The sequence below is a fragment of the Ambystoma mexicanum genome, chromosome 6p, assembly GCF_040938575.1.
Source record: "Ambystoma mexicanum isolate Mex_15411 chromosome 6p, UKY_AmexF1_1, whole genome shotgun sequence".
NCBI classification, from domain to species: Eukaryota; Metazoa; Chordata; class Amphibia; order Caudata; family Ambystomatidae; genus Ambystoma; species Ambystoma mexicanum.
The window spans coordinates 1447759085-1447774283 of NC_090935.1; the positions used below are offsets into that span (position 1 = coordinate 1447759085).

The 15199-nt window shown below is 48.2% G+C and overlaps 1 protein-coding gene across 4 annotated transcripts in view; it reads left to right on the forward strand.

Moving 5' to 3' along the window:
• Positions 1-15199, forward strand: part of LOC138510501 (zinc finger protein 530-like) — a 463288-nt gene that overhangs the window by 101172 nt on the left and 346917 nt on the right. For all 4 annotated transcript variants that reach the window (XM_069626199.1, XM_069626200.1, XM_069626198.1 and 1 more), the window contains exon 3: positions 2363-2473. In XM_069626199.1, the coding sequence (XP_069482300.1) occupies positions 2363-2473 (111 nt within the window). The remainder of the gene's footprint in view (positions 1-2362; positions 2474-15199) is intronic.

The window sequence follows — 15199 nt, forward strand, 5'->3', positions numbered from 1 at the left end:
CCCACTGTGTCAAGACCCCACGTCGGCTGTGAACTTGGTTGATAAACCCACCCCACTGCAACGCTGGTTACATAGCTATCGGCTCCTTTATTTCTCTCTGCTACAGTGTCATGAGTCTCGGCTGCTCTGTGGGCCCAGCAAGTCTTTCCAACAGCATTGACAAAGTCATTATTTGTTGTTTGTGTACAGGGTATGAGAAACGCACGTTATGTAAAAGTTTCACTCTTCATTTAAAAAAGACAAACGCGTATTACCAACAGCCAATAGTTTTATGTCAAAGTTTCACTCTTCATTTTTTAGATGACCACACATCGTCCAAACCCAATACTGTCAGGTCTTTTGTCTTAGCACTGTAAGACGTCCTTTGCTTATTTACATAGGGCTGTGGTGCCATCTATTTACACTATATCAAATCAAGTTTAATGTTACTAGCCGATGAAGCTATAGCCCTATAAAGTGCGCTTTGCTTATTTACATAGAGCTATGGCGCCAACCTCTATTTACACTATAGCAAATCAAGTTTAATGCTATTAACCTTTGAAGCTATATCGCTGTAAGGCACACTTTGCCTAAAAGAAATCAACAATTTGTTAGGGGCTACAAAAGCAGTTTCTATATTCTTAATCACACTGTATAAGTTAAAACACAAAGTAGAACTCGGTTCTTCCAGATGTTGAATTTTTTGTTTTCACAGATGATGCTGTAAGCTCTTATACCCTTTGTCATAATATATTTCCAGCAACTTCATGCCGGGCATGTTCGCCCCATAACCGCGCCACATAAAAACACAACCAGATATTATAAAAAACAATTTTTAATTAACATTTAAAACATCGATTTTATTCACATTAATGCTAGAACCAGCCCAAACCTATTTATAGCTCGATTATTTCATATCAGATGTATACTCCTATATCCTGTGTCATTCAAATTCCCTGAAACCTATTTATAGCTCGATTATTTCATATCAGATGTATACTCCTATATCCTGTGTCATTCAAATTATAAAATCATGACGTCATCTAAGTTTATATCAGCTTCCTATAACATTAAAGGCCAAACCCATTCTGGCATCATTGCCGTGCCACTCTTCAAAACCCTAGGTTCACAGTCCCTGTCTTCAGAGCGCACTTCGCCCTCCCATAGTCGACCAAGCAGCACTGGCGCCGGCTACTTCCATGTTTACATCATTTGTATATGAAATGATATTCACTTTATTTCAAACTGATATAAATGAAACCAACTTGATATCAAATATACATTTAATATCAAATCAATATGAAAACACTTTATATACATTTTATATTAAAAAAAGATATCAAAGTATATATTAAAAACATATCAAAAGGTAGGCGGGACTAATGTCCATCTGTCAAAATATACTTGATGTACAAAGGGGACCCCCATTAACTACTTGTGCAAATCAACCTTCACCCGGATTCTTCCAACAAAAGGAGAGCAGTAGGATGCATACTAGCGTATGTACTGTATCCTCTGTAAGGGAACTCAAGTAACCAGGAACTAGCCTCGTGTGGCAGACATTTTGGCCAGATTGCTCACGTTGGTATCAAGAACAAGGTTGATTTGTATGCAACAATATGGAAGTCTGGGCAGAGAAATGCCAGAGGCTCTGGTGGATTCAAAGGCTTCTATCCCTCACAGTTTGGTTTTATTTTGTGTCCTCAGTGAGAGAGTGCATGCTTAGATGTGGGTCCCATACTTTATATGCCTATGTAATAAAGCTGCACCGTTGTGATTCGGTCCAACAAGGCCAAAACATGCCTCGACGTTGTTTTTGTTCGTGTGCAGAGGTTGAAAGCTATAACAGCTCGAAATTTTTCCCATGTTTGGTGGGCTCAAGACTGGTTTTCAAATGGTTTGTTTCCTTTCTGTACTGACACAGAGGGGTTAAAATAATTATGGTATGGAATGTGGCTTAGATCAATTCCTGTGGTTAACATGAATTAAAACCTTCAATCTATAACTTATTAGTCCTGGAACAAATTGCCTGAAAATAAACACCAGCAGTTTGCTTCTAATGTCACTCGCCTGATGTCACTCCCTGTGACCCCTCCTTTGGCCAAAGTCTGTGCCATAATATTTTCCCTCCCTTGCCTCTTTACGCACCCCAGGTTATTGAAATGTTGGCACCTCTGAGCATACTATTGTAAAGATGCTGATTAAGGGGACCTGCTGAACAACCTTTAGTGTTTATTTATCATCCATTTTCACTTTATGTTCACGGATCATGACATTCCACAATGTGCTGAATGTAAAATCTCTTGAGTAGTTGAGCTACTGGACTGTTGGTCATTTCACGAAGGTGTGCAGATTAATTGTTTTCTGTTTGCCTTAATTACAGGTCCTCTCATTGCTGCCTCCGTATTCTCACTAAGTGCAAAAGAAAATGAGGATCTGCGCACCATGAACAATGAGGAGCCCCAGCGCAGACACCTTGTGGATGATTCCAATAGTGAGTGAAATGTGCAGATGTGTTTAATGGTGGTGTGTCAGGATTACTAGGGAATGTTTGCTGCTGCGTTGGCCAGTACTTGCACTGCTGCTTTAAAAAAAAAATGTTTTAATTCTTTATTTAATTATTTTCACTTTAAACACAAACCAAAAAAATACAATACCCTTACAAAGAAAAACGAAAAAAGAAAGAAGAAAAAAAATACCCCAACCCCCCCACTCCTAATATCCCCCCACCCCTCTGGGCACCCGCATGGCATTATATTCGCCTATAGATTATCAACATATATCGAGAATACGTAAACTGTGAGGACAATGTTGCAAATTAAAGTCTGATTGTAGAAATTCCAGCACCTCTGCCCAATCTATGGAAAAGGTTGTCTGTTCACCCTGTACTGCGTACGTAGTCCATTCCAGTGCCACACAGTTCCATATCCAATAAAACCATTCAGTCACTGTTGGCGGATCTTTGGATTTCCACTTTTATGCAATCCTCAATAAAGCGGCTAACTGCAGCACCACGAATGCTGTACACTTTGGTTTTGAATTTCTTCGCATAACGGAGTCAAAAATCAACAATAACTTAGCTTTCACAGAATTCGGTTTTGATATACCAAACACTTGTTACATATGATTGTCTATATCAACACAGTATCCCGTTAACACCGGACAGTGCCACCACACATGACCCCAATCCCCTATAGCACCACACCGTCTCCAGACTAACTGACAGAGAGGATTTAATCTTGTGCAAGCAGGCAGGTGTACAATGTCACTGTGTTACCAATTCTAGCCAATATTCCTGCAGCTGTATGGAACGGGTATATTTTGGTATGTCCTTCTACAACCCTTCCCATTCTTTGTCCGTGACCGGTGCCCTTAAAGTTAGCTGCCATCTAGATTTATAGTGCAAAGAGGCGGTAGGAGACGAACTATTCAAAACTTTGTATACATTTGAAATTAAGGCCCTATTGCCTAGATCTGTAGTAACACATTTCTCAAAAGGGGTCAGTTCCCTAATTGCGGCCTGCACAAGAAGGGGGGGCCTGTATCCAGTGGCGTACCTGGTAATATTGATAATACTCTCTATTGCCCAATCTAAAATCCAGCTTACACTGATCAAATGATTTAAAATCCCTGCCAATAAATAAATCCCAGATTTTATTGCATCCTGTCTGCTTCCATTTTGCGAATGCCGATGATCACAGCCCGTAACAAACTCGGGATTTGAAAAAATCAGGGTAAGAGGGGCGGGGAATGTCATCAGATTGTGCTTTCTCACCGCCCCATCCCACACCTCTTCAACCCAATGCATAATTTTATTCTTATGGATATTGGAGGGGCGGTTTTTCCTTTCATGCCACAGTACTTCCCCTAGCCTTGGGCCCCCTAATGCCCGATCCATCTGCAGCCAACATTTTTCTTCGCCTTCACCCCACTAATCTTTAACCATTCTAAGTTGAGCTGCTTAGTAAAATGTATAAAAATCGGGAAGCCACAACCCTCCTCTTGCATTAGGAGCCTTTAACACCTCATAAGCCACTCTCGGAGGCTTATTATTCCAGACATATTCAGATATTCTCCTACGCAATGTTTTGAAAAACCCCATTGGGATTCGAATTGGGAGAGCTTGGAAGAAGTAGAACCTTTTAGGCAAAATGGTAATCTTTATGACTTTTATCCGTCCCAACCATGAGATCGTCAAGGGACCCCAGTTTCCAAATTGGTTCACTACCCTTTTCGGCAAGGGGGGAAAATTAGCCTCATAAAGCTCCTCCAAAGTAGGTGTTATTTTAACTCCCAAAAGTTGAATCCATCCCTGTGCCCATTCGAATTTAGTTTGTGCATGTAAGGCCGAAACAGTAAGTGGGCCCATGGATAGTTATAAAGGGTTGCTTATTTTCTCCAGCATGGGGTCTGGCATGGATTCACATGCTCATGAATATTCCCCGTCGTCAGGCTGGGAATCCTCGGTAAAGAAAAATCAGTATCAGTTTCGTTTCTGATCTGTCTTTCGTAGAAGTAACCAATCACTGATCACTGCGTCATACTGACCACAGCCAATGACTGCAATCTCCCTAAGCCCCGCCGCTGGCAGCCATCTTCAGATTTTTACCGCACGTTCAAGTGTTGGGATCCTCGTGCTATTGCTCTCGAGCTTTAGTGCGTTTTCGTGCTTTTTTATAGGAAAATTCTCTTTTTTCGGTCAAAAGAGCCTCAAGCTCCACCGTTTCTTTATCCGATCAATGGGGACCCGTGTCGGATTCTTCTACGCCCCTCAAGGGTGAAGATTTCGTCGAGCCACGCTTTTGGAGGACTCCAGAAGTTTCTCAGGCCCATCTCGGACATGGCCCAGGAGAAGGGAAGCTCGCCGCCCGGAAAGCTGTTCAGGGTCTGCCCTGGATGCCAGCTTCAGAATGTCTTTGAGGACGAACACTCCCTTTGCCTCTACTGCCTGCATGAGGACAAGACACACGTGGAGAAGGACTGTGCGTTTTGCGGCAATATGTCGGAGCGGACCATGAAGGACCGCCATCTGCGTCTCGCCAACTGGCTGGAAGGGAAGAGCCCGTCAGGCGAGAAAAAGAAGTAGTAGTCGGAGCGGTCTTCTAAGACCTATGAGGGCACCCCGGCGATGGGGGCCCAACAGAAGGCCAATCACCGCGAGTCCGCTGGCACCGGGAGCGCCGAACGGTCAGGCTCTACGGTTGCCAGGCAGGGCGCATCCTCCCCGGCGCCATCAACGCTCTGGCTCGGTAAGAGGAAGGCCGAGCACCCGGCGAAGCTCCTGGAGAGACCCCGGTTGAGCTCGAAGGCCCCATCGGAGGGGGAGCGAGGCAGTGACCCTCCCCCCAAGGAGAAGGCGGTGAGCGCACCTAAGGTGGTGAAAGCCTTGATCCACCCTGCCAAGGCCTCTATCGAGACAATCACGGCGGCCCTGGCTCAGCCTGTGGAGGCTACACCAGTGGAGGCGACCTCAGGGCCCAGAGTCTCCCTGCCACCGCGGAGGGAGTCCTCTTTCAAGCCCATCGACAGGACCCCCGTGAAACCTCCGACGGAGAAGAAAAAGGGGGACAGGAGGTTGTCGTGGATTCGGCCTCAACCTCTGAAGAGGAGCTGATCGAAGTCTTAAACCACGGCATTGGCGTGGAAGAAAACCAGCCCGTCGGGAGGGACCCCAACGTAGGAGACGACGAGAACGTCGAGGCTGCCGACGAGGCTCCTGACCGCCCGTCGGAATCCCCTCACAGTGCCGCAAGACAACTCGGCGGCCATTTTGTTTGGCTATACAGTCCTTATGCTCGGTGATAAGAACGAGATTGATGTTACCACCAACAGAGGAACCGCTCCCGACGGGGGACCCGGAGCCAGGCCCTTCTGGGAGCCCTCCTCCTAAGTGAAGAAGGATTCATCCTCCACCTCCTTTTCAACCATCTCGCCCTGCTCAGCCCTCCTCCCCGTCCACGACCCATGGGGATGATACGGGGACCGACACGGCCCCGGTACAGACGACGAGGTTTACGACGAGGATCTTCCGTCGTCACCTCCTCCCCGGGCTTCCCCGCCCGGCGAGATTGGATCGTTTCATGCCATGATCGCCAGGGCATCCGAGCTTTTCCAGCTCTTGCCGGAAGAGAAGAAGAAGGAAGGTTTCCTTTATCAACGGCGCGAGACCAAGAGGAAGACGGTCCTCGCTGTACCTCTACTGGACGATATCTGGGATGAGGGTCTCGCCGTCCTCAAGAACCCATCCACAACGCCTGCGAGAAGGGATCGGTACGAGAAGAAGTACCGGGTCCCGGACGCGGCCCCCTTGTGCCTTTGGGCACAGCCGACCCCGGACTCGGTCGTCTCCGCGGCGGCCAGGAAGAAAGCGGGGGGGCTTCGGCCTCTACGTCAACCCCCCCCCCCCTCCGGACGGCGAGGGAAAGAAATTGGACACGATGGGACGCAGAGTCATCTCATCGGCAGCGACGACGATTAAGGCTGCCAACGCCTTGGCTATCGTAGCCCGCTACGACAGGGAGTTGTGGTACAAGATCGCCCCCCTGCTGGACTTCCTACCGGACGACAAGAGGGCAGAGGCCCTAGAGATCTTGCAGGAAGGAGAAGTGGCGTCGGACCACGCCATTACGATAGTGACGGACATCGCTGACACTGGATTTCGCCAGTTGGGCAACGGCGTGTGCCTTAGACGGTGTGGATGGCTCAAGGCAACGGACTTCCGGCAGGACGTGCAGACCAGAGTTTTGGACATGCCGTTCGACGGGAGGAACCTGTTTGGGAAAACAGTGGACGATTCCCTACAAGCCATCAAGACGGACACGGAGACGGCCCGGGCTCTTGGTGTTCTCCAGCAACGACGGCCACCCTTTCGGAGCACCGGAGGCAAGCAGGGTGCCTCCAAAGGTTCCGGTGGCGGATATTCCACCTACTGTCAAGCGGCCCGTTCGTCACAGGAAGCCTACAGGGGACTAGGCAAGTCGGGCGGACCCCGCCGTCGTCGCCAGGGAGGACAAGGCGGCAAAGCCTCGTCGAAGCAGGACTGAACCGGCCGTTGGGTCAGGCCCCCACCGAAGCATCCCGGTGGGAGGCCGGCTGGCGAACTTCGTCGGCGTGTGGGAGTCCATCTCCACCGACCGTTGGGTGCTGGACGCCCTGGCCCAGGGTCACGCGCTCGAGTTTCTAAAGAAGTGCCCGCGCGTCCCCCCCATGGCCAGGAAGGAACATCACATCCCTCAACTTCTCTTGGAGGTAAAGGCGATGCTCAAGAAAGGCGCCATCAAGCTCGTCCCAAAGAGGCTTCGGGGCTCCGGAGTTTACTCAAGATACTTCCTCGTGAAGAAGAAGACAGGAGGATGGCGTCCCATCCTGGACCTACGATGACTGAACAAATTCATCAAGGCACAGAAGTTCCGGATGGTCACCCTCCAGCACGTCCTGGGTCAGCTGGAGGAGGGCGATTTCCTGTCGTCGTTGGATTTGGAGGATGCTTACTTCCATATCCCCATCCTAAAGGGACACCGAAAGTTTCTCAGATTCGTGGTCCAAGGGCGTCACTACCAGTTCAGAGCCCTTCCCTTCGGATTGAGGTCGGCACCCAGGGTGTTCACCAAGTGCCTCGCACCGGTGGCGGCGCGGCTGCGCCTGGAGGGGATCCACGTCTACCCCTACCTGGACGACTGGCTCATCCGAGCAAAGACAAGGGAGCTCGCCGCGGAGCACACGGCGAGAACCATCCAACTACTCACGGACCTGGGATGCTCCATAAACTACGCCAAGTCCCACCTGGTGCCCGCGCAAGACGCACTGTTTCTGGGAGCGAAACTCTACACAGTGGGGCTTCTGGCCTCTCTGTCGGAGGAAAGGACGAGGTGCAGCGGATGCTGGTTGCGGGCACGGCCAGGGTGAGGTCCATCAAATCCCTCCTCGGAATGATGTCTTCTTGCATTTATCTCATCCGCCTGTGCAGGCTTCGGATGCGCCCGTTACAGGAGTTCCTGGACGCTCGCTGGATCCAGACGACGGGCAGCTTCGAGGACAGGATCACACTCGACGAGAGCTTCCGACGAGCGATCCGGTGGTGGGGCACCCGCGCGCATCTGACGGCGGGCATGGACTTCCAGACCCCGGGCCACCAGAAGACAGTGACCACGGATGCCTCCCTGGAGGGGTGGGGAGCGCACACCGAAAATCTGCACGCGAGAGGCCTTTGGCTTCCGACAGAGAAGTCCCTCCATATCAACGTCCTGGAGCTCCGTGCAGTGTTTTGGGCCCTCGGGTCCTTTCTTCCATCCCTCAAGGGCAAGGTGGTGACGATCTTCACCGACAACACCACCACCATGTTCTACATCAGGAAGCAGGGCGGTACCAGATCCCCAGCCCTGTCCAAGGAGGCGCAGGATCTGTGGCATTGGGCCATCGCCCAAGGGATGTTTCTGGTGCCGTTTCATCTGGCAGGAATAAAAAACACCATCGCCGACTCGCTCAGCAGAGAGCTGCGCTCGTGCCACGAGTGGGAACTACGACAGGATCTAGTGGCCCGCCTCTTCCGACGGTGGGGCACACCCCAGATAGATCTGTTCGCGACGGCGACGAACTCCAAGTGCCAGAGGTTCGCCAGCAGGTTTCCCCAGCCGAGGAGCATGGGCGATGCTTTCTCATTCGCCTGGGAGGGCCTGTTTCTATACGCGTTCCCTCCATTGCCGTTGCTGATCCGGCTCATCAACCAGCTCAAGAGGTGACGGTGCAGGATGATCCTCGTTGCACCTGCGTGGCCGAGGCAGATATGGTTCCCGGACCTTCTGGACTTGTCAGCGTCCCCGTCAATCAAGCTGCCAGTGGACGCGGATCTTCTCTCCAGGGAAGGAGGCGCCATCCTCCATCACGACCCGAAGTCGCTGAACTTGCAGGCCTGGCTCCTGCAGCGTTAGAGTTTGGAGGTTACGACATACCGGCCGACTGCAGAGAGGTTCTTGCAAAGGCCAGGGCGTCCTCAACTCTTAAATGCTACGGACACAAATGGAAGAGGTTCTCTGTCTGGTGCCACGCACAGAAGATTAACCCTCTATGGATTACGGCTCCTCAAGTACTGCCGTATCTACTGACGCTGGCCAAGGCTGGACTGGCGCACGCTTCCATCAAGATTCATCTTGCTGCGATCTCCCGATACAGCAGAACCACGGGACGGCCGTCTTTGTGGTCTCATCGTCTGGTGAAAGAATTCATGAAGGGACTGTTCAGATCGTTCTTGCCGGTGAAGGCTCTGGCCCCGGCGTGGGAGCTCAACGTGGTGCTGACCAAGCTCATGGGACCTCCGTTCGAGCCTCTGCACTCAGCTCTGTTGAAGTTCTTGTCGTGGAAAACAGCGTTTCTTGTGGCCATCACCTCCGCACGACGGGTGGGAGAGATCCAGGCCCTTTCCTGCAAGCCCCCGCACTTGACTTTTCACGACACGAGGGTAGTGCTCAAGACGCACCCCTCCTTCATGCCTAAGGTGCCGTCGGACTTCCACCTCAACGAACCCTTGGTGTTGTCTGTTTTCTTCCCGTCGCCTTCGTCGCCGGCTGAAAGAACTTTGCACTCGCTGGATGTGGCTAGAGCGCTGAAGTTCTACGTGGACCGCACGAAGAGTTTTCGGAAGACGTCACAACTTTTTGTGAACTTTGGACCTGTCAATCAGGGGAAGGCTCTCTCAAAGGCTTCCATTTCCAGATGGCTCTCCAGCTGTATCATGTACTGTCATCGGTTGGCAAACCGACCTCTGCCCGGCCGTCCAAGAGCCCATTCCACTAGAGCGATCGCAGCTACCACGGCGTTACTATCTGGTGTGCCCCTGCTGGACATCTGCAGGGCTGCTACGTGGAGGTCGACGCACACCTTCACGAAATTCTACTGCGTCGACCGGGATTCCAGGGAGGAGTCCAGGGTCGGCCAAGCAGTGCTGCGCAACCTGTTCGCCTAAAGTGAGCCTGGTGAGAAGGTAAGAGATGCTTAATGTTGAGTTGTTGTATTGCTTAATGTTGAGCCTGTTGCCACCTCCCGTGGTTGTGCATGTGTGTACTGCTATGTATTCTTTTATTCATGAGCATGTGAATCCATGCCCAGACCCCATGCTGGAGAAGGAACAAGTTACTTACCTGTAACTGTTGTTCTCCAGCATGGGTCTGGCATGGATTCACATGCGAACCCTCCCGCCTACCCCTCTGCGGCTCTTCACTTGGTCATACTGCCACTTCACGTGCTACCAAATCTGAAGATGGCTGCCAGAGGCGGGGCTTAGGGAGACGGCAGTCATTGGCTGTGGTCAGTATGACGCAGAGATCAGTGATTGGTTACTTCTACGAAAGACAGATCAGAAACGAAACTGATACTGATTTTTCTTTACCGAGGATTCCCAGCCTGACGACGGGGAATATTCATGAGCATGTGAATCCATGCCAGACCCATGCTGGAGAACAACAGTTACAGGTAAGTAATTTGTTCCTAATTTAAGATTGGCATTTGTTGCTTTGCAGTGTGCTGTGTATGGCAAATATTGTAGTGTTGCCATTCAGCAGTTCCGCTTCTGCTATGAGTTTATTTACTATGCTTTATCAGAATAATTAATAATTCCCTATGGTAATACACAACATATATTGCTTTGTATTTCTGTATTAATTGAGTGATTTTCCTGAGCCGTGGCTGCAGGTCAGTTGCTGATGCTATGGGTCTGTGCCTAAATTCAGCAGATACTCCTGCGGTCTTCACGACCAGTAGTTACCTCAAATGAGTATGGAGAGCTCGCATAAAAAAAGGGAAAAGGAACATGATTAATTTGACTCTGAAAATGTGACCGTTTTATATGGTACTGTTTTATATTGTTACTAGCTTAAGTACCCGGTTTCGCCAGGGATGTCCATTCTCGGATTTCTTTTCATATTCCACCGGAAAGATGAACAAATATTGTAGTTTGCCACAAAGGAAAAACACGATACATGTTAATTTCACTAATTAATTGAACACCAAATTTTTATTTACCTCCGATTTGGATATCATATTTGTATGCTTACTCTAATTATTGGCAGTGGTGGCCATTTCCACTGCTAAACAGGAACAAAACATACAGCTGAGGCATTCCCTTTTTCAGGGTGCCTTTAAAAACAGTATTGTGATTATATTAGTGAAGGTAGTTAGGGTAATTGAAGGGTGGGGGGGTTGGCATATAGAGAGGGAATGTTATATACACACACACATGTATACATTTAGCCCATGTGCCAGTATTTGCATGATAGCAGTATACATATATACAGTTCATTTAGCATCTGGGTTGGGCAGACTGGGTGATTGTGGGGGAGCTATCGGGGGGGAGGACGGGAATGTCCTTCACAGGTACAGCCTGAGCCTAGTTTTGAATAGTTATACCGATTGAATAGCTTTGTTCGGTGGGAGAGCATTGCAGTGGTGGGAGCCAGTACGAAGGAGGAGTGGAAGTGGGAGGTGGAACAGGAAAGATGCGGGACAGGTTTGCATGACTGGCCAAGTGTCACAAAGCCAGGCTAGCATCAATAGGACACTTGGGCTCAAATGGTAATGTTAAAGAGGTTTTGCTCGTGTTTAACCAAGAGAAAACGATTTGGCACAGACCAATAGTATGCCTTCTTGACCCTGCCGGTTGGGCAAAATGATTAACTGGATGTCTTCTCCTTGTGATCAGATAAAGCAAGCAAATGACATAGTGGCTTCTCAAGTTGTACAAATGAGGCAAACAAGTGTTTGGACGGAGCCGCTTTGGGAGAGGTGTTAAAACTATGGCAGCAATAAGCCACTTAAAGGAGTCTGGGACTCTGCATGAAAGCTTGTTTGAAAACAAGGAATGCTACGTTTGCCAGGAGAGTATAGCAAACAAGCCCAATGTTGCATTGTGAGTCTGGGACCCCCCACCCAAAAGAACGACCAAGGATAAAAGGGTCTGGAACCCCAAAGATGATCAGAAATAACAGGCTGGAGCCATAAACGAGAAAGACGCAGAATATATTAAATAGCTGGGTCTTGGCAGGAGCGTACACCAAGACCCCCCCCAAGTATTGCGAGTCTGGGATTCACACCCAAATAGGAAGTTGAGACTGAGAAACGTGTTGTAGTATTGTTTGGAAGACCACTTTGTGTTTCTTGAGAAGAGATTGGAAAGACATTTGTCCCTTTTGAAGTCTAGCAACCCCCTAACATTGGAACATTATTTCTTAAACATTGTTTTTGAATCCTTTGGAAGCCAGATGGGCTGAGAACATTTATGTTGGCTTGATGAACACTATTTTCTTTTTTCCAACTTTTCTTGATCAATAAAAGTTTATACCCAGGAACATGCCACCCTTGTGTCTGAGCCTTAACTCTGGTACCTCACAGATGTTGCAGCTTTATTACCCAAATAATTGCACAGGATCAGCTATTTGTTTTGGTACTGTAAGAGCTCTATGATGACGATTGGTGCAGTATAAAAGCTTAATAAAATAACCAAATGTAGGCTACAACATGAAATGAGTAATACTAAAGTCATGAGAATAAATTAGTTTAGGCAGGGAGTTTTAAAAGTTCAAGGAGATTGAGAAAGAGCGGTCTAAGAAATAAGAATCCCAACTATTCAAGTATGATTTCTTGAAGCCTTTGGAGGAGAGAGTTTGAAAGATGGACGGAATATGCTTAGTATCGAAGGCAACAGAGAGCTTGAAATCCAGCAGAGGGACGATAGAGGAGAAGTTCAATTGATTAGCAGTGCTAAAGTGGTTGGAGATGTGGGTGAGACCAGTTTCTGCAGATTGTTTGCGGAGTAATCTAGAGTGTAAGAGTTGTCAAATAATTAGTTCAACTGTCAACTACATCTAGCCTCCAGGTAAAGTAGTGTGGCAGAAGAGACGGGACTGTAGAAAGAAGGATTGTTATTGTCTGCATACGTTTATTTTTAGGATGGGCATGATTTGAATGTTAAAGTATCCTCATTCATGATTCAATAGGTTGGGTAATACAGCACAATGTTTAAACCTGTTCTTTATTCATTGCCTTAACATATTATGGGTTATTTGGATTTTAATAAACAAATCATTGAAAACAGTAAAATACTACCATCTAACCTAGAGCCTCATTAGAAGTTTGACGGTATCCTGGTGGTAATACCGCCTGGATACCCGAAAATGTTAATATTGTTACCGGCACCCGATCCGGTGGAATTTCCACCGTATTCCGAGAGCTGGTGATGGTGGTAAATCCCCATTTCCATGGAGTCTCATGGGTCTTCATGGGGGGGGATTGCCAGTAAGGTGGCGGCAGAATGACCTCCAGCCTTTAGCTGGAGGACATTCCGGCCACCTCAACGGCAAACTTGTACTTTGCCGGTGCGGAAATGTGACTGTATATGGTAATACAGGCATGTTTTTTTCCACATTGGTAAAGTTGTAAGGAATGCCATAGTCTTTTTTTCACAAGGATGTTGATAGTCGTGGCAAAGCTAGTGGCAAGAGGGAAAGGGGAAGTACTGGTATCTAGTAACCCAGACTGCCTTGTGCCAGTAGGTATGTTTGTAGGCCCTTACCTCCTGCCCTGCTTCACGCTTCAAACCTCCGTTCCATCTCAGAGGACACTGGCGATCCTATACAAGAAGTCACGGCAGTAGCCCTCGAAAACTAACCTGGGCAGTGGAGTAGAAAAGCTGCACCTGGAAGCCTCTGCATTGCAGAGCCCTGGGCAGAGCAGTATCCCTTAACCAGGGAAGCAGCATTTGGCAGGGGCCACAGCTGTGCTCATCCAGCAGAGAAGCAGCACAAGACATCTGTGGGCTCTGGGTGCAGTCGCTGAGGGACGCCGATGGCATCTGCACTTTGCAGAAGACCGAGGAAGTTACAGCACAGCCGGGCCAGGCCTTGTATTGTGCAAGGAGAGAATGTGAAGTGGTTAGTACAGAGTGCTAGAAAAGCATTTGGGTGGGAGGAGAGTGGTTGCGGCAGGAGGAGAGAAGTGGTAGGAGGTGTAGTATTGGGGGAGGAGCAGCAGATTAGAAGTAGTGTTGGGGGTGTCCGGTCAAAGGGTCGACTACAAAGGATCGAATGGTCAAAGGATCGACGCAATAGGGCCGAAAACAAAAGGATTGATTTTTTTTTTATTTTTTTTTTATTTTTTTTTATTTTTTAATTATGTATTTTTTTGGCTTTTCGTTTAGGGAAGAAAGTGTGTTTTACCACAAAAACAGGGGTTGGAGGGGACCCCCAAAAAAATGTAAAAAAAAACAAAAAACATTTCGATCCTTTTGTTTTCGGTCCTTTTGCGTCGCTCCTTTGACCATTCGATCCTTTGTAGTCGATCCTTTGACCTATAACCGTGTTGGGGGAGGAGTAGAAGTGGGAGGGGATTTAACATCAAAGGGTGGGTGCAAGCAATAGGAGGCATACAACATTGGAGGGATAGATACTTGGTGGGAGGAGTAAGAGGTGGGACACAGGAATGAGGAAGAGAAAGAGTGGTGCACTTGGGTATGGATGAACTGGCCCGAGTCCAACAGAGCAAGTGTTGGGCACAATCCCAAGTTAGAGGGAGTTTAGATACCCTGCACTTAGGGAGCCATAGATGCCAAAAATCCAGCTAATAGACAGTAGGGGTTACTGATCGGTAATACTAACATGCATGTTATGGATGCCTGTGTTAGGGAGGGATGCTAAGGGAGACAAGAGAAATAGGAAAGGCCGTTGGGTCCTCCAAGCACAATAAACACTACGTTCTTGTGCCTCAGTGTTTTCTGTGACATAGTAGGTTTCATTTTTATCTGGCAAAGCATTGAGAATTTATAAGAGGAAACTATAATTAATACACCACCCCAGTGTATTCAGAAAGGACAGAACCAGTGAATTTGAACTAAGAAAATGTTACAAAAGGTCAATGACCTTTGAGCTAAAGTATATGCTTCATTGCAGGAGAAGGACCATGAAACCAAACATTAAAAAATGTGACAGAATAACAGTTTTCCTCTTAGGAAAGATCTAGAGCTTAAGTTTTTAAGGTTACCCAGTTCCCATATTATACAGCACAATGTAGTGCAATTGAGGGTCCCAAAGCCGAGTAGGATGAAGATGAGGCTATGGTTTGACAAAGGTTTATTGGAGCTAGTTAATGGGACCGGCCAAATTGGGGAACAGTGTAATGTAAAACTTCAGTGGAAGTGTCAACAGGATAGCTTTGTAAATCTCAATCCAGGTTGTCCTTC